Consider the following 25,010-nt stretch of genomic DNA (forward strand, 5'->3'; position numbering starts at 1 on the left):
ATTTTTACTAAGGACAAGAGACAAAAGAAATTTTGATAAGAGATTAGAGATGAAAAGAAACTTGATAATTTTAATTAGTTAATTATAATTATCTTTTATAACACACAAAAACTCGTAAAATGTATATATAGATAAAAATAAATACTTTAAACACTACTGTGATGATTTATAAGAATATTCATGTTATATTTGCATGAAGTTTTAATAGACACGAGATGACGAGAATTATATTACATTACGATACATTTCTTGTTGGATAAAATAATAATACACATTAATTTTCTACCTTATTTTTTTATGACAATTATTCTATTTCTTTCTAGAAACAATTTAGTTGGGGTTTAAATATTACTAATCCAATTATATTCTACGTATGTTAACTAAAGCTAACAATATGAAATTTCTTTTTATTTTTGTATTCTCTTATTTGAGTTTTGACGGGAATACTTGAAATTCATATTGGTTACTCGAGTAAATAAAATTTCTAAGTGCGACATTAATTAGAATACTTTTGCGTTACGCAATTTTTTCTTTTATTAAGTTGGCTAAATATGATTAATATTCTTTATTTTCAAAAGCTTGTGCTTTTTAAATTTTTATTTTATAACTCAATCAGATGGTTTATTATATTTGTATAATTTTTAAAATTTTATATTTATTGATATAAAGTACACGCGCAACGCGCGTACCCTAAAGCTAGTAGTTATATAAAGATGTAAATCATAGTAGTGAAAATATTCGTGATACACTATGTATATAGGTGTAGAAGATTCATCAAATACCTATAAATAATATATCAACCTTATATACAACAGTGTATAAGAGGTGTTTATACATTATTATACAAATGAATCCTATCAAGGGAGCTTCACGTGTTCTTCTTCTTCCTTGGGCATCCTCTGAAATTTAACTCAAATCAAGCTTAAACCTACTACAAATCAATTCAAATTTAAGTTTTGAACTTCTCTTGATGATTCCAATCAATTGGGACAACACCCAATCCAAACAACTACCAAATCGAAAAACCCAATTTCTGAAATCGAAGTTTCGAACCACCTTTAATGGTGAATTTTATTTTTCAAAATTTTAATCAACCATTGGGATTAAAATTACATGTGGAATGAGAATAAGAACGAGACAATGCCAACACCTTCTTTCTAATTTGATGATCCAACAACCTACTAAGTGAAACTCTTTAGAGCATGACAATAAACAGAGATTTCCCCATTCCAATGGAGGAAGTGATCTTCATATGACTCCAAAAAACTAATTCTTTTACGTATTTTTTTTCTTCTTCACCCAAATAGTGGTTATCAACTTTGAATCTGGAAGAAGAATTGGAGAATAACAATGGTAGAAAAATTTTGGGGTGCAAAGTCGTGACACGGAAAGAAGAACAAAGAGAAAAAAAATAATTAAAAGAGGGTGGGCTAACTGGTAAAAAATAATTTTCAAGTAATGTACAACCTAGGCTACACTAGGTAAGAGCTTCAAACGTGGGTCATTTTCTGACGGGTTGGGCCAAGAGATAAGAAGCGTAATTCTCCCTTTTTTTATAACTGGAAATCCCTTCTAACTTGAAACTCGATGGACAATGAACTCACTTCAATCATCATCCTCGTACTTCATTGAGATAATATATTCACAGGTGAAATAAGAAACAGATAATACATTTATGTTCTTAGTGCAGATATCATGCATACATCTGCATTGCTAAGTGCTAACTTCAGTCAAATGCAAGATGCGAGGCAGTAGCTGTTTAGTCCAGTTAAAATGCATAACTGTGTAATCAAAATGCGAAAATATATTAACTAGCCGCGTACCTCAGCATGGAAATTACATTTACAAGGAAAAGACATAATATACTCCTATGAATTATATTCTTAGTGCAGATATTATACATCTGTACTGCTAACTTCAGTCAGATGCCGCGTGTTAGTCAGTCGAGCTGTTTAGTCCAGTCAAAAGGCTCCCAAACTCGGGAAAAACTTGCCACAGCTTGTATTTGTGTCTCCATTGATTCATGCTGCCGACGCTGATGCATGTCCTTAGGCGGCTTCAGCATCCCTCTTATAACGTTGATGCCAAAACTGCTGCTGAACTGTTTTTCGTCATCGATTACATGAACAAACCCCTTGTTTAGGCCAAATTCGACATGGAAATAGGGAAAATCTTTTGGGATTGAAGCCCGCAACCCCTTTGCACTTGTATCTATGAGCTTCTTAGCATTATGTTGACTCCATTCGTCTTCTGCTTCATCAATCGCCTATAGTGAACAAAGTTGTTAGAAGCAAGTGTAAAAAAGAATATATCACCTCAAATAGACATAGCAACATAGATAGGACATGGAGGAGGCAAAGAACAAACACACAATCACTCTCATGCACAACCATGAATATATCTAACAGTCAACGTATATCTCATACTTGCAAGGGAAGACAACTGAACAACTTGATTCTAAACACAGTGACCAGTCTATTTAAGGGACAACAGGACAATTAAGTGTTCTCTCTCCAAGAAATAAATGGAGAAAATTAGAATTCGAATAAGCCTTGTACGTCCTAAAATAAAGTAACAGATAGAAAAAGAAATTCCCGAATACATGATGTTTAGAGAATATGTGATTCTTTACCAGATTATCCAAACTTCAAAGTAACTAAATTATAAAAGAATGATTCAAAACATCTTTTCAAATAAAATTCCTAATTATCATCTCCCCCCCCCCCCCCCAAGCCACCCACCCGTGTCCTTCCTTACTCCACCTCAATATCCATGCATGGGAATATCTGCGAGTCAATTCCTAGAACCTGTTAAGGGATGAGGAACAAACATGAGGAAACTAATTCACTTGTGAACAGCCCACCTAGTTGGTATGGTTAAACCCCAACCCTTCTTTTTAATATACTAGGTGAAGGGTGCAAAACCATTCTGGCGAAAACTGAAACAAGCATTTGTATTTCCAAACCAACAGCTTAACCAACAAAGCATTTCTATATAAGATTACAACAGAAATAAATGGATTCAAAAGCAATAACAACAACAACAACAACCCAGTATAACCCCACAAGTGGGGTCTGGTAAGGATAGAGTGCACGCATACCTTACCCCTACCCCCAGAGGGGTAGAGGCTGTTTCCGAAAGACCCTCGGCTCGAGAAGAAAAAAAATAAACAATAGACAATAGGTCAGTGACAACAATAGAAGATAAAAAATATTAACAGCATCGTAAAAAATAGAAAAATAGATGTAAAAGCAATAACTATAAACAACAATACTACCATAGAAAATAGTGAGGAAACTACATAAACCACTAACAACCCACAGCGAAACAACAACAGGCCAGCCCCGCCCCCGGAACAACCCTAACATACAACCCTAATGCTCGACCTCCACCCCTTCCTATCCAGAGCCATGCCCTCGTAGATTTGAAGTCGCGCCATGTCTTGCCTGATCACCTCACCCCAATACTTCTTAGGTTGTCCTCTACCTCTCCTCGTACCTGCCAATGCTAACGTCCCACACCTCCTAACAGGGGCATCTATGCTTCTCCTCCGCACGTGCCCGAACCATCTAAGCCTCGCTTCCCGCATCTTGTCGTCCATCGGAGTCACGCCCACCTTCTCCCGAATATCTACATTCCTAATCTTATTCAGCCTAGTGTGCCCGCACATCCATCTCAACATCCTCATTTCTGACACTTTCATCTTCTGGGTATGGGAATTCTTGGCTGCCCAACACTCAGCCCCATACAACATGGTCAGTCTAACCACCGCTCTATAGAACTTGCCTTTGAGTTTCGGTGGCACTTTCTTGTCACACAGGACTCCAGGTGCTAACCTCCATTTCATCCACCCCACTCTTATACGGTGCGTGACATCCCCGTCTATCTCCCCATCTCCCTGAATAATTGATCCAAGGTACTTGAAACTCCCTCTCTTAGGGATGACTTTAGAGTCAAGCCTCACATCCATGTCCGCTTCTCCCGGCTCATCGCTGAACTTACACTCCAGATATTCTGTCTTAGTCCTACTCAACTTGAAACCTTTAACCTCAAGGGTCTGTCTCCAAATCTCCAGCCTCTCATTAACGCCACTTCGCGTCTCATCAATCAGTACTATATCATCAGCGAACAACATACACCATGGCACCTCCCCTTGAATATGGTGTGTTAGCGCATCCATCACCAGGGCAAATAAGAACGGGCTGAGCGCAGACCCTAGGTGCAACCCCATAACAACCGGAAAGTGCTCCGAGTCACCTCCCACAGTCCTAACCCGAGTCTTAGCTCCCTCATTCATGTCCTTTAATACCCTAATGTAAGCTACCGGCACACCTTTCCCCTCCAGGCATCTCCAAAGAACCTCCCTAGGAACCTTGTCATACGCTTTCTCTAGGTCAATAAACACCATGTGCAAATCCTTTTTCCTATCCTTGTACTATTCCACCAACCTCCTGATAAGGTGGACAGCTTCCGTAGTGGACCGACCCGGCATGAATCCGAATTGGTTGTCGGATATAGACACTGCCCTCCTCACCCTTCCTTCCACCACCCTCTCCCAAACTTTCATGGTATGACTTAGTAACTTGATGCCCCTATAGTTGTTACAATTCTGGATGTCACCTTTGTTCTTGAACATCGGTATCATCGTACTCCACCTCCATTCATCTGGCATCCTCTTCGTCCTGAAGATAACATTAAATAGCGCGGTCAACCATTCCAAGCCTGCTCTACCCACACACCTCCACAATTCCACCGGAATTTCGTCCGCCCCGGTCGCTCGGCTCCTACTCATCTTGTGCATAGCTCCCACGACCTCCTCAACCTTAATACGCCTACAATACCTAAAGTCTTGGTGACTCCCGGAGTGACCCAATTCTCCTAGCACAATGTCTTTGTCCCCTTCTTCATTCATAAGCCGATAGAAGTAATCCTGCCATCTCCGCTTAATCTGGGCATCTTTCGTCAATACTCTACCTTCCTCGTCCTTGATGCACCTCACTTGATCCAGGTCACGAGCCTTCCTCTCTCTAGCCTTGGCCAGCCGAAATAGCTTCTTCTCCCCTCCTTTGTCCCCCAACTCCTCGTACAGATGACCAAACGTTGCATCCTTAGCCTCCGTGACCGCTAACTTCGCCTCTTTCCTGGCTTCCTTATATCTTCCTCTATTCACTCTCCTCTCTTCCTCGTTTGTGCTCTTCACTAACCTAAGATACGCTGCTTTCTTTACTTCCACTTTACCTTGGACCACATCATTCCACCACCAGTCGCCTTGGTGCCCGCCATAGTAACCCTTCGAGACCCCTAGTACCTCTCTCGCCGCCTTTCTTATACAGTCTGATGTAGCTGTCCACATCTCGCTAGCATCCCCGCTACTCCTCCAGGCTCCCATAGCCATCAACCTCCCCTCCAACTCATGAGCTTTATTCCTCGTCAAGGCTCCTCACCTGATCCTCGGTTGACCCTGGACAAAACTCTTCTTCCTCAATAATATACCGACGTCCATCACCAAGAGCCTATGTTGTGTTGCGAGAGTCTCACTCGGGATAACCTTGCAATCTACACACAGCCGCCTATCACATCTCCTGAGGAGGAGGTAATCAATCTGAGTCTTAGCCACCGTACTCCGGAAAGTAACCAAATGCTCCTCCCTCTTCGGAAAACTAGAGTTCGCGATCACCAACTCAAAAGCTCTAGCAAAATCCAACAGTGAGGTACCTCCTCCGTTCCTATCCCCAAAGCCGAAGCCACCATGCACCCCGCCATATCCATCAGCAGACGATTCTATATGCCCATTGAAATCCCCTCCTATGAATAACTTCTCCGCAAGCGGCACGCCACGCACCATCTCGTCCAGCCCCTCCCAGAAGCTTCTTTTAACCTCCTCATCTAAGCCCGTTTGCGGCGCATATGCGCTAATAACATTCAGAGTGATCCCACCAACTACTAACTTAATCGCCATTAATCTATCGTTCACCCTCCTGACCTCTACCACTGACTCTTTGAGTTCCCTATCCACCAAAATACCCACTCCAATCTTACCCTTCCTGCCTCCCGAGTACCATAGTTTATACCCGTCCGCATTCCTCGCCCTCGACCCTACCCACCTAGTCTCCTGAACACAAGCTATATTGATCTTCCTCTTCTGGAGGATCTTCGCCAGCTCTATAGACTTACCCGTCAATGTCCCTATGTTCCACGATCCAATTCTCAACCTATAGGCTCCCTTGGTCTCCTTACCCCCTTTTGGCCCCGTCACTTCCCCTATCTCCTGCCTTCTCCCCCGCCCACCCCGAGGACATGTCCTTACTCCACCATTACAGACCCCAGCCACTGAACGAATGGTAACCTAGGGAAAACGCTAACACAAACAACAACGGTCCAACTCTAAGCAAAAAGTAGTATCTACTGGCGCTCTACTAGAATGACTAAACTAGAACGTACCAATACGGCAACAGTATAACTACACGAGTATAACTAACACGAGAGGAATAGTCTAACTAACACAAGAGGAGGGCAAATAAAGAGCGGGAGGTACCAACTCCCGAGAATAGAACCTGGAGTGCCGACTTGACGTACACCCGAGACTGCGGAGTCCCTTAGTAAATCTCGCCGACCTGCTCATCTACGTTTGCGCGTGCGTCCCGCCCGTCTCCAAGTATCGCAACAAAACAACCTGAAAAACACTCAAACACCACGGGCCAACAAGAATGGGGGGAGGGGTGGCAGGGCAGTCACTGTACTGATGTGACATAGGGAGTCTGGGGTGGTCTGCCTTGGAGGCGCCGGACCGGACTACTGTCACCGGTCTGCAGTCGCCGGAGAAGAAGAAGATGCAGAAGCCAGGGTTCTGACTCTAAGGAAATAGAAGAAACAGGGGAGAAGGAGAGAAGGACAGGGGGAGAAGAGAGAATATAGAGAGAGAAGGGGGCTAGGACTGGAAAAAGAGAAGAAAAGAGAGTGGTCGGCGGCGGCACAGTCGCCGGAAATGCCACTGCTAGGGCTTTGAGAAGAAGACGAAGAGAAGAAAAAAGAAAAAAAGGGGACGAAGAGGTGGTCGGGGAGAGAAGGGAAAAAGAGAAAGAGGAGAGAGGGTGCTTACCTGGCCACTGGTTGTCGTCGGCGCCGGAAATGGATTCAAAAGCCATATCTCCAATTTGCATCACAGACCATGTCGGAAAATTACAGAGGCTATTTTAGCATCAATCATGACTTCAGACTAAATTAATGTACGTTTAAGTGAAAGTGCAATAAGAATCACTATTTGTTTACTAAAGTAGGATCACTATGGCTCTCCTAAGTGTAAACAGACAAGGGGAGAAGCTATCAACAGATATAGCAGACGTTAGAGGAAGTGAACTATTTGTGCATGGGGTTCGTAGTGCCAATTGTAGATATTATGGAGCATTCAAAACACCATATATTAGTTTTGGAGGGAGCTAGAGTGGGAGAAGAGTCCATGGGACTTAAAGTACATTTGTGACTTATAATTGTAGCAGTTTGATGCCTCTATTAATTGGTGAAATTCATCTTATGATATATTTAATTTTCTATAGCATGCATAATTATAGGTGATAGCATGCAGCAATTGTTGTGTCTCTAGTTGTTAGCCTTAGGGTGGAGCGACATGCTTTTCTCAAGTGGCATTAATTAGGAGATCATGGGAAACTAATTCATTGAGCAGAACTCTTGGTGCTGTATAACTAATAAAAGAAAAAAAGACTGAATACATCACAAGATGTAGTAATATCTCAACAGACCAAGGGAAATGACAATTGAAACTTAAATACTACTGTATCATAAAATAGAATTTTATATTTCGCTTATTCCAACCAAAATTCCAATTATATTTGACGAAAAGCCCAGTTATTAACCCCTTGATATCATATTTAGAAAAGACTATGTTCCAACAATAATATCAATAACTCAGCAAGAGAGTAGAAAACTAGACAGACAACTTCCGGCTCACTCCAGACCAAAAGGTGATATCAATAATCCCACTAGTGGGGTCTGGGGAGGGTAGTGTGTACGCAGACCTTACCCCTACCATGAGATAGAGAGGCTGTTTCCAATAGACCCTCGGCATCATTCCCTCCAAGAACTCCTCACTTTGCTCTTGGGGTGACTCGAACTCATAACCTCTTGGTTGGAAGTGGAGGTTGCTTACCATCAGAGCAACCCCTCTTGTGATAGACAGTTGCTCAAAAATAAAATAATGGCTGACGTAAAGGATAGGTTCACAAACCTTCTTAAAGAACAGGGGTGCCTGCTTTGCAACTTGCCGGGTCAAAGGAATGCATTCTACCAAACAATGGCGCCTTTGCTGGGCCAAACCCATCACAGTTTCAAGAAACACAAGATCCTTCTCCTGCTTTGCAAACATCATAACAAGGCATTTCTTGAAGTTCCGAATCTCCTCCCAGACATTATCATCTAAAGATCGTGTAGCTGATTCATGCTGTTCAGAGAAGGCAGGGGTCATTTACAACAAAAGCAGCAGAGAGAGCCATATGACAAAACTGCACAGCAATAATGTTCAGAAGTATCTAAAGAACAACATATACTTTCTAGTGACAAAAATAACTTCCATGAAAAAAGGTAGACAAATCGGGAGTTCAGCGCTGCTTATAGGACATCCTAGCCCTGGAGAACTAGCACATTAAAGACATCCTGGCCTACAAGAATGAACACAAAAGATAAAAATATAGATATATCATCAGAGAAGAATCAAAGTTACCTGTATAGTCAAGATGCAGCAATGACCAGGAACAATTGGCTGCCACATTGGCAATGATAAGTAAGTGAAATTAGCGATGGTAACCACCAGGTGCTTTGGTCTTGTTGGATTCTCAAAGCAAAATTGGCATCTCTCCTGCTGAGTCAAAATGTGCCTTGCATGATTACTTATGGCAGCTAATTTATGATTCTCCACACCCGCTTTCTTCTGGATCTTTCTCCTTGGCTCATCATCATAATCATATTCATCAGCCTGACAATATGCACTGTACTGTTTGTTTTGCACTATCTTCTGAGCAAGATGCACATCAGCATCCTCGCTTTTCTTCTTTTGCCAAGCAGATAGAGCATGCATAACATATCTAGACAAAGCAAAAGAGCCATAAATTTAACATGCTGGCGAGCATTGAGACAAGAACATCCAATTCAAGGCAAGCTTAATTTACAAATTCAGTTTCAAATTTACCTTGTGCTCCTATCAATCGGTTGTCTGCTTGACACATCATCAGCATTTTGCTTCATTTTCGCAGCCTCTTCTTTGTTCTGGATAAAGAAACAGAAACTCTAAGTTTGATATGGTTGTGGAAGCTCAAGCAATCATTCTCAAGACTAAGCCTCATTAAGTCTTCTATAACGTTCTAAAAAAACAACCAAAAGAAAAAGGTCATCTTTCCGTAGTTTACTTAGCTTAGAAGTCAACTGCCAACAGAGATAACTTCTTTAATTTGTCATCAATTCCAGTAAGCAGCAAAGAAAGCAAGAAGTTAAGGTCTGATCAATGCCATAAATTTCAAAAGAATATATACTAGCCAAGAATAAGATCTAGAGAACATGAAATATTTTGGCACCTACAATCAAGTTGATAAAACAGATAACACTTTACAGATAAGACTATGCTTTTGACTATCAAAAGAAAATGGAATATATTGCTTACCAAAAGTTTGTATGCTTCGTCATGCAACCCTTTCATGCGAAGCTGCAGCACTTTTGCAGCTAACTTATTTGAAGTCAAAGCTGGTTTGATGGTTGTTGCATCTTCACTTGCATTCTTGGACACTGGTGGATCTGGTTTTGATTGCAAGATTCCTTCTAACTTTGACTTGGAAGAATCATTAACATTGCTCGAGTCCTTCTTTTGATGCATAAATTCCCGCATCAAACTTCGATCACTGGAAAATGTATTCGCAATAGTTGGTCCAGCAGCGGTGAGCCCAATATCCATGCTCGATTTATTTTGAACTTTCCCTTTACCCCATGACGAGGAATCTTCAAGCTTAGGCATTTGCATTTAAAAATGGCAAGGGGATGAGTCCTGCAAGCACTTTTTTTGTGAGACTTCTAAGACTAGTGAAATAGACCACATAGCCATTGAAAAATTAATTTTCCTTTTGAATTCAAAAAAGAACAACTCAAGTAATAAAAATCAGTTTCATAGATATCAGACTACTCGGATCACATTAAAACAATATACAAACAGTAATGATGGAACTCATTAACTTGTCTTTTGGTGACAATAGAAAACACTAGGTGAATGCTAGTGGGAAATTTTCTTTAATTTGTTCAAGTAGCGAAATACTTATTAAGTAGCGAAAGTACCTTTGGTGGAGGGGGTTCAATCGAATCCCCATCAACGGAAAATTGCGCTGTGCAAAAAGGGTTAAAACAATTTTTTTTATATGTATATAAACTATTGAATCCCCTTGACATAGGTTCATATATCAGGTGTAACATTTTTGCATTTTTGGGAATCTTTTTACTCAAATTCCTGGCTGTACTAAATGATAGTGCAGGAGTAATACGCAAAGAGCATTTTTTGATAATGAAGAAGTTTAATTAATATTCAATAGATATTATTCATTACCTACGTACACATGTCTTGTGTTGAGAATTAACAAAGAAATTAATAGCAATCTAACAAAAAAGGCTATACGCACAAATAGAAACTAAACTATGCAGAACAAATCACCAGAGACAAGAAGCTACAATAGACAACCCAATAAACTACAGCAGAATTAAGCACAAAATAGCATACACAGAATATAGCTCGCACAAAATAGATAATTGTAGCAGAAATTTAGCCAAAACGCAAGGAAATAAAGCGATGAGAAACGGAGAAAGACAAAATCAAACCTCGGGCCTGGATATGTGACAGAGCGGGCGATGGAGATTGATCGATCAAAAACCCTAAAGCATTATGGTACCATGTATAGATTCTAAAAAGGAGCCCTCCCCCATGCGAATATATAGCACCATTTTAAAAGGCATTTTTGGGACTGGCTCAGCCTCGCCCTCGGTGCCCTGCAAAAGGGCTCATTTATGGGGTTTAGTTGTGTGAGGGCTTACTTCTGTGAGGGCTTGCGCCCAAGCGTTCAATCGTGCGCCCTAAACACGCCTAATCGCTTAGCGCTCGGGGCCCGCTTAACAGTTCTAACGCAAATCACATATTAAATTTCCTACTTAATATCGTTGACCCTTAAAATTCTTTAACAAATTAATGATAAAAATTCTATTCATCGATAGAAATATGAAGATTAAGCATAACTCTAATAATGAGATATAGTATTGCGAATTTATATCTTCACTTGTTATTGGTGGTGTCTTAGTTCATTTGTCCCTCCTTGTTATACACTTTTATTAATTTGATATCTTAAACTAATTTGTATTTATTCATAAAGGAGTAATATTTTAATTATCGTACTAATAAGACTTTATTAATTATTTACTTTTAGGAAGGTAAAATGTGGAGTTTGATCTTTTTTTTAAAAGAAATTATAAGTTTTAAATTATTTGAAAGTTAAAGACGTTATACGTGATTTGTATGCATTAGTTATACTTAAGAATCATGCTAGATATTTTTTTCTATGAGTTTCTTTAATTTTCTTTTAATTTTTAACTTTTAATTTATATTTTATATTTTTTTTGTTAATATGTTATTTTATTAATTTACAAATTAAAATTTTTAAAGATCCATGGGGCTTACGTCCCCCCCATCCCCCCTCCAGGCTTACGCCTCTCCCCATATCAAGTAAAACGCCCCACCTCCATATAGATAATTTTATTCTTTTAGACTCAAATTAATTGTGCTTGTAAGTAACGTATAATAGATTGTTTTGATTAGTTTTTTGTGGGGATGGAGCACACATATATATAGTTTTCTTCAATTTTTATGCAATTTTACTTGTTTATAAATATTTACTGTCATTATATTATTTTATAAAATATTAAAAATTAAATACATATGGGGCTTACGCCTCGTTGAGGCATATGTAAAAAGCCTCGCCTTACGCCCCTCGCCTTTTAAAACACTGATATATAGTCGACCTCTTTCCGATTCCCAAAAGGTTTTAATGTTTACCAATTAACATATAGCATTTCCTAAATCCCAACTTTTCTATTTTAGGAACGTTTATTGTCTGAAACTATATGATGACATGATTTGTTATTTTGTTTGGGTTTTCCACCTAGAGTCTCGTATTTGCAAACAGCTTGTTTGGATGGTTGTTTTGAATGTTTGATAATGTATATTATAGTATTGTATTGTTTTGTAGTTGATGTATATAATGTTTGGATGAATTATCTTATTTGACGTCATTTTATTATGTCATACGCCAATAATATGAATAAGAATAAACTCGCAGTATAAAGAAAAAGTAAGGTACGAGGTAATATTATCATATAAAAAGTTAAGGTTAAAAATAAAATGAGATTATTTAATAATAAAAAAGGGCAAGATGAGAGAAGAAATAAGATAACAATGCGAACACACAAAATCGGCCGTTTCATAAGGTGACACTTTTCGTCATTACGTAACAACAAATTTAGTGATACGATACAATAAAATTTAAGTAAAAAATCAAAACAAACATTGTATTTAAAATAACAATACGATACAATACAACATGTAACAACCATCCAAACAAGCTGGGCTTTGATAAAAAAGCTTAATATTTTTTTTTTTTGAATTTTTCACCTGAAGTCTTTGGGCTCCTATTAATTCAGACTTGTATCAGAAAGTTCTATTTTGGTAGATCAAATGCTTCATACCAAAGGTGATTACATTTTGATGGCTCAAATCTGAAAAGTCTCATAAAGTTTAGAGGGGTATTTTATCATTTCACCATAATTTTCTGTGATCTACCCTTGTCGAAAAACGCTTAACTTTGAATCTGATTTAATTTAGTGTGTTAGTGCTGATTTTGTCGCATCTAATATTTCTTTTAAGTGTTACCTTAGATTATTCATTTTCGGAAGAATCTATCAAGAAACATACTCATGTTTATTAATAGGAGCAAGTCATTTTGATTCTACCATATGGTTGGTTCTATAAGTATAGTTACCTTATGTATGCAATTTATCTTTTCTCATAAGCAGAATTTGAATATGTTATGCAAGAATTTATGTAATTTTGTACGTGTTACAAAACATAAATAAAAATATATGCATTAATAATACGTGGATTAAAATAACAAAAAAAATCAACAAAGGAGTTTTGACTTGTGAGCTTAGTGGAAATAAAATTCAACATGAAGGCATTTGTTATTTTATTTATTAGCTGCTATAGCTTCTTGTCTCGACTATGTAACTGCACTAGTCTTTTGACCTAGAACTAAATAGCCACGTATAAAGTTCTTCTTTTCTCAAAATAAAAAACAATTCGGAGCTTGTGTGGTTCTATTACCTTCTAGCTGGAGTGCTTCTGTTAATTTCTCTTGGTTCTCTATGTTATGTTCTACGCTTATTTTATTTTTTCTTCTATTTTTTATTTTTGTATTTTCTTGTATTATCCTTTATAATGTGCTTCTGAATCTATGTCAATGTAGATTTTCAGGCAAGCACACAAAATTATCGATGGCTATTCACCGATCTGTTGGTGGAAGTCAAACAATAATGGAGTATATGTTTCTTGGCCTTACCTTTAATTTCTCACATTTTCATCTTGGTATATCAAGTTTAGCTATATGACACAGTTGTTGATATAAAGGCGTTTGACGATTTATTTAGTTGGCATGTTATGATTTCTATCAGCAAACTGACAAAAGGGTTTTAAATATGTTTCTTTGATTAATCTTTCTTATCTTTTTCTTTGTCAAATCCTCCTAATAACTTTTCAACATGATTGCATTGACTTGCTTCATTTTGATCTTCACATTCACTCTATCTGACAATTTGATGTAGCGCATTCGACTTGTCTTTTTAATCGATAATGGAATCAAATTAAGTATGCATAAATCTATTGTTTTGTTAAGTTATGGTTATTGAACTATCATTGAATTCTTTTCAATAGAAGACACAAATAGTTTGCTAAATTTGGCTGAATATGAATTGTTACTTTTATCTTTTTAGTTTACTAGCTTTTGAGGTTGGACAAAACCAAAACAATAGTCCTTATGTGATAGTGCATGTTAGCAATCTTTGTTGAGTCAAATTACAAAGACACAATGTTGCTATATATTTTGAATTCTTCGGGTCTATTACACCTTCCAGTTACAGGTTTTACTAATATCTCCAACTAATTCAAATATTTTATCCTTTTAAATTGTCAATCTAGCCATAATCGTACTGATAAAAAAAGTTGGGAGGCAAGTGGTAGTACTATTAATGTAAATTATTATTTGATAGAGCCTCTATAAAATAAGAGTGTCACGACCCAAAATCTCACCAAGTCGTGATGGCACCTAACCTATACCGAGCATCTGAATCCTATCAAATCAACTCCGTTTTGCACCAAATTTTGCAGACAAGTCTTAAATAGTAAAATGAACTTATAACAAGTTCCGAAACCGAAATCCAAACCCGGTAGCAATAAAGTCAACCTACGGTCAAACTTCAGAATTCTTTAAACCTTCAAATTACTAGTTTTCAACAAATCACGTTAAATCAAGTTAGGGACTTTCGAATTCAATTTCGGACATACGCCTAAGTCCAAAATCGTGATACGGACACACCGGGATTTTCAAAATACCGATACGGGGTCGTTTACACAAAATGTTGACCGTAGTCAACTCAAATTATTTTTAAGGCTAAAATTCATGTTTTCTTCAATCTTTCACATAAAAACTTTCTGAAAAAAGACACGGACTGTACACGCAAATCAAGAATCACTAAACGGAGCTAATCAAGGTCTCAGAATTCCGAAATAAAGGCTAAAATTCAAAATGACCTATCAAGTCATCCAATATCCAACTTCAAACAGGTTCTCAAAACCTCTATTTAGGTTCTTTTTAAAAGCTCAAGCTTCTAATATATTCTCCGAATCACTACTTGGGACTTAAATATTAGTTCAATAAATCAAATTCATTTGGGTGGTGACAATTAAATTTTTAAGGTAATTCACCATTGTTCAACAAACTTAAATAAGTAGATTTAGATTTTGAATTTAATTTTGTGAGAAATTTAAAGTGGGTAGTGCTTAGACTTGTTAAAAATAGTCTAAGGAGGTTGTATACAAAATTTAAAGTCATTTGATGGAGATTTGGAGTGGTTTTAAACAAGAATTACAACTAAAAATCATAAAAGAAGTTTGTCTATAGACGCTTATATGCTTTAATACAATGTTATACACTTTTATACAAGGTAGGTACACTATGTATATAGGCATATAAAAGTATATAAAGATGTATAATCACATTAGTAAAAAATATGTTGGCGATACACTGTGCATGTAGGTGTATAAGAAGAAGAAGAAAATGTGCGTAATCCACCAAAATACATGTAAATAATATATCAACCTTGTATATAATAGTATATAAGAGGTGTTTATACATCCCTATATACTATTATAAAATATTATATACTATTATACAAATGAATCCTAATAACTGAGAAATTTAACTTAAATCTAGCTTAAATCTACTCCAAATCGCTTAAATTTATGTTTTAAATTCTTCTTGATGTTTCGAATCAATTGGGACAACACCCAATCCAATAACCAACAAACTCGAAGAACTCAATTTATGAGATCGAATCTTCAAACAACCTTTAATGGTGAACTTTTATTTTCAAGTTTTCAATCAACCATAATAAAGAGAAGCTCGACTTCAGCTTAAAAAGAACAAGGCTTAGATATTAAAACTTTAGATCTCATTTTTTTTTTTTAAATTTTGACTTTGACTCTTCGAAAATATCAAATAATGGAGGTTCAAGTTATCCTTTTAAACCTCTCAACCCACAAGCAGCGAATAAATCTCGGCTTTAAATATGGAAGGAGAAGTGAAGGAAAATAACAACGGAAGTATTTGGGGGTGCAAAGTCGTTAACATTGACGGAGAAGAAACAAGAAGAAGAAAAAATAATTAGAAGTGGGTCTTTAATATTGGACTAAGGAATGAAAAAGAAATTTCAAGTTATTTATAAAGTGGGACAAACCAGATAAAAGGTAAAAATTGATCAAATTTGATTCAGATATTGTCCAAAGAGAGTAATTTATTTAATCAAAAATTATATTGTGTAAGTAAACTCTTTTTTTCCACCAATTATATGTAATGACCCGATAGGTCGTTTTGAGAATTAGCATCCCGTTCGGTGGTTTAAGATCTCGAGTAGCTTTGTATTGTGTGTTATGACTTGTGTGTGGCCGGATTCGATTTTGGGGTGATTCGGGATTGATTCGGAAGAATGATTTATGTTTTAGAAGGTTAAGTGGTAAGAGTTAACTGAAGTTTGACTTTAGTGTTGATGACTCCGTAACGGGTTTTGATGATTCCAATAGCTTCATATGGTGATTTTGAACTTAGATGTATGTCCAGATTTAGATTTGGAGGCACGTAGGTTAATTTGATACATTTTGGCGAAAGTTGGACAATTGAAGGTTTGGAAGGTTGAGAGGTTTGACCGGGAGTTGACTTTGTTGATATCGGATTCAGATTGTGATTTCGGGAGTAGGTATAGCTCTGTTGTGCCATTTGGGACTTGCATGAAAATTTTAACGTCATTCCGGGTTGATTTGATATGACTCGGCGCAAGTTGTAGAAGTTGAAAATTCATTAGTTCATTAGGCTTGAATTGAGGTGTGATTCATAATTTTGATATTGTTTGATGTGATTTGAGGCCTCGAGTAGGTCCGCATGATGTTTTAGAACTTGCTAGTATATTCAGACGGGATCCCGGGAGCCTCGGGTGTGTTTCGGATGGGATACGGGCCATTTCTCCATGTTTTGGACTGTTGATTTGCTGGTGTCTGATGTCCTTCTTCGCGATCGCGAAGTGTCAGCCGTAATCGTGTAGGCTGTTTGGTGACTCACAATTTTTACTTCTTCACGTTCGCATTGTATGTTCCGCGATCGCGTACTTGTAAATATTGATTCGGCGCATTCGCGATCGCGTATTGGGCGATTGACAACTAGGAATTTTAGCCTATTACTTACTCTCTTTTGCTTTGGTTTTGGGTTAAAAAATGCTAAAAGGTAGTCTCGAAAACTAACATAATGTGCTTGCTTGCAGGGTTTGGTCAAAATGAAGCAAAGAAGCCAAAATAAGCTCATGAAGGAGTCAAACTTGCACAAGCCAAAGGCTGAAACTGAATCGCGGACCGCGATGGAAAAGCGCGGCCGCATAGGGTTCACCGATGAGGCGGATAATATTCCGCGGTCGGCGAGATAGAGGTTCAGAGAAGCTGCAATCCAGAGAAAACACCACCGCTGACCGTGCTACAACAGCGCGGCCGCGAAACTAGTGGCGCGGCCGCGAGGGAAATTACGCTGGCAGCAAGAATCGAGGTTCAGAGGCCTTAAAATCTTGGCTCAAACAAAGAACGCGATCCGCGTCTACATTACGCGGCCGCGAAGTTACCAGACGCGGACACGGTGGAAATTCCGCTGGGAGGGTGATAAAAGGTCCAGAGACTTGGCAAGTAAAACCTAACTGAAGAACGCGGTCCGCGAACATAGTACGCGACCGCGATTGAAGCTAACGCGGACGCGAATTTACGCTATTCGTGAAACCTAGTCCAGTCCAAGCCCAGTATTGAAGAAACGCGGACCACACTTATAATTATGCGGCCGCGAAAGCTCAAGCGCGGACGCGGTCAGAATTACCCGTCCGCGAATCCTCCACAGGGGCATTTTTGTCCGAAAATTTTAGCTGTGTATAAATAGATCTTTTTGACATTTTTAGGTCAAGTTTTGTAGAGCAGAGCACGTGAACGGCTGGTTTTTTTCCTTTTTGTACTTTAATATTATGGCTTATATTTTATCTTTACCTTTGATTTCTACTGTATTCATGAGTAGCTAGACCCCATAGCTAGGGTGGTGACCCAATCCTAGTGTGGGTATTTAATGGGTCTTGAATTTTAGGGCTTAATTGTTTATGGGTTAGTGATATTTAGCCTAATTCATGCTAAAATTGTAGAATTAGTGGTTGCAAACACTGATTCATGCCTTTATGACTTAGGCTTTTCTTGAGAAAGAGAGACTAAGTCTAGTAAAATTAGGCTAACAAGGAATTGGGGTGACTTCAAGAGATTGATAGCCCCGATTAAAGGGTTAAACCTAGAGATAGTAATACCCGACTTGAGCCAATTTTATTTGGATTGTATGAACACCCATTTGGGCTTGAGAAAGCCAAATCAGGCAAAGTCACTCAAACTACCGAGAGGTATAGAGTGAGAACTTATGTGTGAAGGTTATATCACGACCCCAATCATAACAAGCTTGTCCTAAATTCTTAACACCCATTAGATACTCACCTAGGCGGAAGTCACTACCCTAGTGCCTTTTAACACTTGAAAACTTTCACCAAAAATATTGTACTTAGCTTACACTTGGCATACAATAGTATAAAAATTAGAATAGAATCAATCACAACAATGTTTGGAAGTGCAATTAGAAATAACACGCACATCTAGATTAGTTAGATACCCGAATCCAAACCAAATTAACTCCCTGTGGAAATCGATCTCGACCTCATCGGGTAAAACTGCATCAACCACTCCTTGTCACTATATAGTGGTGTAGGTTTGGCCTCGATCACTTTTTGGCGTCGTTGCCGGGGAGTTAGACGGTGTTGACTATCTATCTAACTATTTGTGTGTCTTGTTTTTTTTCCTTTTGTTTTTCTAACTTTTGTGTATCTATCACTTTATGTACCAAATGGTTCATAATGATGCTCTCAGACATATTTTTTCGGGGGAGGAGGTAGATGACAATGGTGAGGATGAGGTTAATCTAGAACCTCAAGTCCAAAGAAGAGGCCGCCAGGCTAATGACAACATTCCAAACCCTCCCCCACCTCCTCCACGGGCAGCACACCAGGTGCTACCCAACGAAGGTTACGCAAGTGCAATTGTCCCACCCCGGATTCGGGCGGGAAATTTTCAAATTTCAAATATCATACTGAACCTATTGGAGCAAAGGGGCTTCTTCACTGGAGCTCCTCATCAGAACGCATACAAGCATCTAAAGGGTATTGTAGACACATGTTGGGGGAGCAAGCAGACGAATGTGTCGGAGGACGCTCTGGGATTAAGACTTTTCCCATTTTCACTTAGAGGGAAAGCTTTGGACTGGCTCGAGAGGCTACCCAACCACTCCATACACACATGGGATGAGTTGGCAGAAACGTTTACAGCCTAGTTTTTCTCACCGGGTTATATGGCAACATTGAGGGATGAGATCTTAGCCTTTAAACAAGAACCTAATGAACCCCTACATAAAATCTGGGAGCGATACCGGACAATGGTCAAAGAATGCCCAAATAATGATATGACTGAAGCAATGATTTAGCAGACATTCTATAGGGGCATCAACATGACCAACCAGTGTGTGGTGAATCAGCTAGCTGGGGGAAATTTATGAAGACGCCTTATGCCGATTCTTGTGACATACTTGATGAGATGGCTGACACATCTTCAGCTTGGCAGAGTCGGGCAAATATTCCTCAGGGTGACCCTAATGTCATCCATCTTCACAAGGAACTTCATAATCACGGACAAGCCATGTCCGAGTTGACAATTACTATGAATCAGTTAGCAAAGGCATAGCTTCAGTAAGTTCAAGAGACAAAGCAAGTAAATGCCATAGAAGGGGTAAATGTCATGATCAACAGGAGGAAACAACATGGTCAACAAGTGCAAAACAATCAAGATCAATATGAGCAAAGTGGTAGTGGTGACAATCAAGACGATTCTTATGATGATCAAAGTGAGGAAGTGTTATATGCTAATAACTACCAAGGTCAACGGAGAAATGCTCCAAATCAACAATAGAGATCGCAAGGGAACTATCAAAATTGGGGCAACCAAGGCCAAGGGAATTGGAACAATGGCAACAACAATAATCAGAATTAGGGGAACAACAATAACAATTGGGGCGGAAATGGAAACCAAGGGGGTTGGAATAATAATAATCAAGGCAACCGGGGGTCGGGAGTCCAAAGGCCCCCGATGTATCAACAACCAAACAATCCGCCTCCATATTCGTCTCAAGGGCAAAGTTCTTTAAACAATGAGATGAGGCGAATAGAGAATATGTTCAAACAAATGCTGGAAAGGAATGCTGACTCTGATGCCCAAATAGCCTCCCATACTACCTCTATTCGCAACTTGGAAGTACAACTGGGTCGAATTTCTCAAGCATTGAATACTCGCCCTAAGGGGGAACTACCAAGTGATACGGTAGTAAATCCGAAGGGTGGGAACCATATAGGCCATGCTATGGCAGTGATCACAAGAAGCGGTAGAGGTGGAGATGCAAGTACTTCTCATCCAAAGAAGATTATGAGTGAAGATGTTGTGTTGAAAGAAGATGATGAGGTTCAAGCCAATGATGAGAATGTGAATGATGAAGTGAGGATCGATAGCAATGACAGCATGGAGGAGACTCAAAATGATGTGAACCCGTTTAGGGAACACGTGATAGACATACTGGAAATGGTAGTGCCTAAAGCCAAGGCCCCTTTGCCAAGGCCTCCTCCGCCGTATCCTCAAAGGCTTGCAAAGCAAAATAATGAAAACCAATTCAAGAAGTTTATTGAGATGATGAAAAGTTTGTTAATCAATGTGCCCTTGGTGGAAGCTCTCGAACAAATGTCGGGATATGCCAAGTTCATGAAGGACTTGGTAACTAAGAAGTGATCTATGAATTGTGAGACCATCAAAATGACTCATCAAGTGAGTGCCATTGTGCACTCGATGACCCTAAAGCTTGAAGATCCCGGTGCCTTTACAATTCCATGCACCATTGGTAGAGCCGATTTTGCAAAAGCCTTGTGTGATCTGGGAGCAAGTATTAATTTGATGCCATATTCCATGTTCAAGACACTAGGTATTGGGCAACCAAGAGCTACGTCCATGAGATTACAAATGGCGGATCGGACAATGAAAAGGCCACTTGGTATTATTGATGATGTTCTAGTCCGGGTTGACAAGTTTATTTTGCCTGCTGATTTTGTGATTCTCGACTGCGAAGTCAACTATGAGGTACATATAATATTAGGGAGACCTTTCCTAGAAACATGGAAGGCATTGGTGGATATGGAAGCAGGGGAGCTCATCTTCCGAGTGGGCGATGAAAAAGTTGTATTCCCCGTGTGCAAATCAATGAGGCAACCAAATAACAATGAAGTTTGCTCTTTTGTGGATCTTGTGACGGAGGTGATAGTTGATGACACGAGTGCCATGATCAATGTGGAAGACCCTTTGGAATCTGTGTTGCTAAACCATGAGGAAGATGAAAAGGAAGGCTTGGTTGAATGTGCAAATGCGTTGCAAGGAATGGGATCCTACTCATATGGGCCTCGTAAACTTTCATTAGACTTGAAAAATCGGAAGACTCCACCAACAAAGCCCTCAATCGAGGAGCCACCAACATTGGAGTTGAAACCTTTACCTTCACACCTCAGGTATGAATTCTTAGGCCCTTTTTCCACATTACGTGTTATTCTTTCTGCTTGCTTAACTAACATGCAAGTAGACTCCACCCTTGCGGTGCTTCAAAGAAGGAAAAAGGCAATTGGATGGACTTTGGCTGACATTCGGGGTATAAGCCCCGCCTTTTGCATGCATAAAATTATACTAGAGGATGATTCCAAACCCTCCGTGGAACATCAAATAAGGTTGAACGAGGCTATGCAAGAGGTCGTCTAGAAGGAAATTGTCAAGTGGATTGATGTAGGGGCTGTGTACCCTATTTCGGATAGCTCATGGACTTCACCGGTACAATGTGTGCCGAAGAAAGGGGGTATGACTGTGGTCACAAATGAGAAAAATAAGTTGATCCCCACTCGTACTGTCATGGGATGGAGGGTATGTATGGACTACAGAAAGTTGAACAAAGTGACCCGCAAAGACCACTTTCCATTGCCCTTTCTTGATCAAATGTTGGACAGATTTGTCGGGCGTGCCTACTATTGATTTTTGGATGGGTACTCAGGATACAACCAGATTCTCATTGCACCGGAGGACCAAGAGAAAACCACCTTCACATGTCCGTATGGCACATTTGCATTCTCACGGATGCCGTTTGGTTTGTGTAATACACTGGCTACCTTTCAGCGGTGTATGATGGCAATATTTACGGATATGGTGGAGGACGTCCTCGAAGTGTTCATGGATGATTTTAGTATTGTGGGGGACTCATTTGAAGAATGCTTGGATAATCTTGACAAAGTGTTGGCCCTATGTAAAGAGACCAACCTAGTGCTTAATTGGGGAAAATGCCACTTTATGGTTGAGGAGGGCATTATCCTCAGCCATAAGATCTCAAAGGACGGTATTGAAGTGGACAAAGCAAAGATTGAAGTTATTTCAAAACTCCCTCCTCCTACTTCTGTCAAGGGAGTTAGGAGCTTTCTTGGGCATGCGGGGTTCTACCGAAGGTTCATTAAGGATTTCTCAAAAGTGGTGAACCCCTTGTGCAAGCTGCTAGAAAAGGATGCAAAGTTTGTGTTCAATGAAGATTTCATGAAAGCTTTTGAGCTTCTCAAGTATAAATTTACAACCACTCCCATCATCACCACACCAAATTGGAACTTACCATTTGAGCTCATGTGCGTTGCTAGTGACATTGCGGTAGGAGCAGTTTTGGGGCAGAGGGTCAACAAGATATTTCATCCAGTCTATTATGCAAGAAAAATGATGAATGACGCCCAAGTCAATTATACGGTGACCGAGAAAGAGTTATTAGCCATTGTCTTCGCCTTGGAAAAGTTCAGGCCATATCTCATGGGTGCCAAAGTGATTATGCACACCGATCACGCGACATTCTGTTACTTGATGACCAAGAAGGACTCGAAGGCTAGGTTGATGAGATGGGTTCTTCTGCTCCAAAAGTTTGACCTTGAAATCATTGATAGAAAAGGAAATGATAATCAAGTGGCGGACCACTTGTCCCACTTAGAAGAGTAGGGAAGGCCCCACAATGGCCTCGAAATCAATGATTTATTCCCGGATGAACAACTCCTCTCCGTGTCTTTGAATGGTATGCCTTGGTTTGCCGATGTGGCTAACTTTCTTGTGACCGGCATTGTCCCGAGTGAGCTCTCTTCTAACCAAAGGAAGAAACTCAAACGGGACAGCTTGGATTATTATTAGGACGAGCCTTATCTTTTCAAGATTTGCAATGATGGTGTGATTCAGAGATGTGTCCCGGAAGAGGAGAAAATGAATATTCTTGATGCTTGCCATTCCTCACCCTACGGTGGTCATCATGATGGGGAGAGAAGTGCTTCAAAGGTTCTTAGCTGTGGATTTTATTGGCCTACCCTGTATAAAGATGCAAGTGAGCTTGTTAAGAGGTGTGATGAATGCCAAAGAGCTGGTGGAATTTCCAAGAAGGATGAAATGCCTCTCACCGCTATTATTGAGATCGATATTTTTGACGTATGGGGGATAGACTTCATGGGGCCATTTGTGAGTTCCTGTGGTAACACTTATATTCTGGTTATTGTTGATTATGTTTTCAAGTGGGTTGAAGCTGTAGCTTTGCCCAACAATAAGGCACGGAGTGTGGTGGCGTTCCTAAAGAAAAATATCTTCACACGGTTTGGCACCCCTTGGGCAATCATCAGTGATGGAGGTTCTCATTTTCTGCAATAAGGCTTTCGACACTTTGCTTTCCAAGTATGGTGTCAATCATAAGGTGTCAACCCCTTATCATCCCCAGGCTAGTGGACAAGTTGAGGTCTCCAACAGGGAGATAAAGAGCATATTATCAAAAACTATCAATGCAAACCGGACGGATTGGTCAAAGAAACTTGACGATGTTTTGTGGGCTTATAGAACTGCGTACAAGACTCCGATTGGTATGTCTCCGTACCGGTTGGTATTTGGGATAGCATGCCATATTCTGGTTGAGTTAGAGCACAAGGCCATGTGGGCGCTCAAGAAGTTAAACCTTGAATGGGATGTAGCAGCCAACCTCCGGGTAGAGCAACTCAATGAACTTGATGAATTCTGGTTTCATGCTTATTCCAGCTCATCCTTGTACAAGGACAAGATGAAGTACTTACATGACAAATATGCCCAAAACAAAGAATTCAAGGAGGGTGACTTGGTTCTTCTATTCAACTCCCGGTTACGACTGTTTCCGGGAAAGCTCAAGTCAAAATGGAGTGGCCCCTTTGAGGTGGTGCACGTGACTCTGTTTGGTGCTCTTGACTTGAAAAACAAAAGTGGTGAAATCTTCAGAGTTATTGGGCACCGAGTGAAGCATTACCTCGACAAGTTTGATGAAAGCCATGTGGTGGCCTTGATCAATTTCCAATGATATTGGTAACATGCGTCGTGCCGCGACGTTAAATCAGGCACTTCTTGGGAGGCAACCCATGTGTTTTTCTTTATTCTTTGATTTCCTTCTTAGATCAGGCTTTATTTTGAACTAAACTGGTTGTGATCTTTGTATAGGAATTGTTTATGTAGTACAGGATTGTTGCTAGAAAAAATTGCCTAAGAGTGGGGAATTACGCGGACCGCGCTCAAAATTTTGCAATCAGCGAGAGCATTTCGCGGGGGCATATATTGTCAATGGACGCGGATTTGAAAAGTCTAGAATATCAACTCTCTGAAGTTCTATTCGCATCCACGTTCGTAATTTCGCGGTCGGCGTTGATATTACGCGGTCGCGCCCATTATTCCGCTCTCAGCGAACCTATTTCTGAAAAGGTTCTTCGAAAGGTAAAAAGCGCGGACGCGGCAGAATTATGCGGACCGCGCTCAGGTGACCTTTGGGGTTGGTATAAATATGAAGTCCTTAGGTCTTTTACACTTTTTCGAACCCACGCTCTCAGCGAAATAGTCCACTGTTCATCTTTCACTTCTTAAATCAACCAAGCAAGGCAATTAGGTA

The 25,010-nt window shown here is 39.6% G+C and overlaps 2 protein-coding genes across 4 annotated transcripts; one reads left to right on the plus strand and one right to left on the minus strand.

Moving 5' to 3' along the window:
• Positions 1–1,600: 1,600 nt before the first annotated feature.
• Positions 1,601–10,951, minus strand: LOC104109377 (uncharacterized). Of its 3 annotated transcripts, none has more exons than XR_001971826.3 (7): positions 10,864–10,951; positions 9,668–10,045; positions 9,200–9,276; positions 8,735–9,095; positions 8,243–8,455; positions 6,555–7,147; positions 2,174–2,266 (listed from the first exon to the last, which is right to left on the minus strand). XR_001971826.3 is itself a non-coding variant. In XM_009618655.4 (6 exons), the coding sequence occupies exons 2-6, from the start codon at positions 10,019–10,021 to the stop codon at positions 1,940–1,942; spliced, it is 1,332 nt and encodes a 443-aa protein (XP_009616950.1). In that variant the 5' UTR covers positions 10,022–10,045; positions 10,864–10,951; the 3' UTR covers positions 1,601–1,939. The 3 variants fall into 3 exon arrangements, 1 of the variants encoding a protein (XP_009616950.1); XR_004510296.2 differs by having other exon boundaries at positions 3,101–7,147; XM_009618655.4 differs by lacking the exon at positions 6,555–7,147 and having other exon boundaries at positions 1,601–2,266.
• A 9,159-nt stretch (positions 10,952–20,110) lies between these two features.
• On the plus strand, positions 20,111–23,761 carry LOC138899801 (uncharacterized). The gene is made up of 4 exons (XM_070186496.1): positions 20,111–20,691; positions 20,914–21,145; positions 21,320–21,673; positions 23,303–23,761. Exons 1-4 carry the CDS (start codon positions 20,111–20,113, stop codon positions 23,759–23,761), a joined length of 1,626 nt encoding a protein of 541 aa, XP_070042597.1.
• Positions 23,762–25,010: the final 1,249 nt, after the last annotated feature.

This window comes from Nicotiana tomentosiformis, chromosome 10 (genome assembly GCF_000390325.3).
Source record: "Nicotiana tomentosiformis chromosome 10, ASM39032v3, whole genome shotgun sequence".
Classification (NCBI taxonomy): domain Eukaryota; kingdom Viridiplantae; phylum Streptophyta; class Magnoliopsida; order Solanales; family Solanaceae; genus Nicotiana; species Nicotiana tomentosiformis.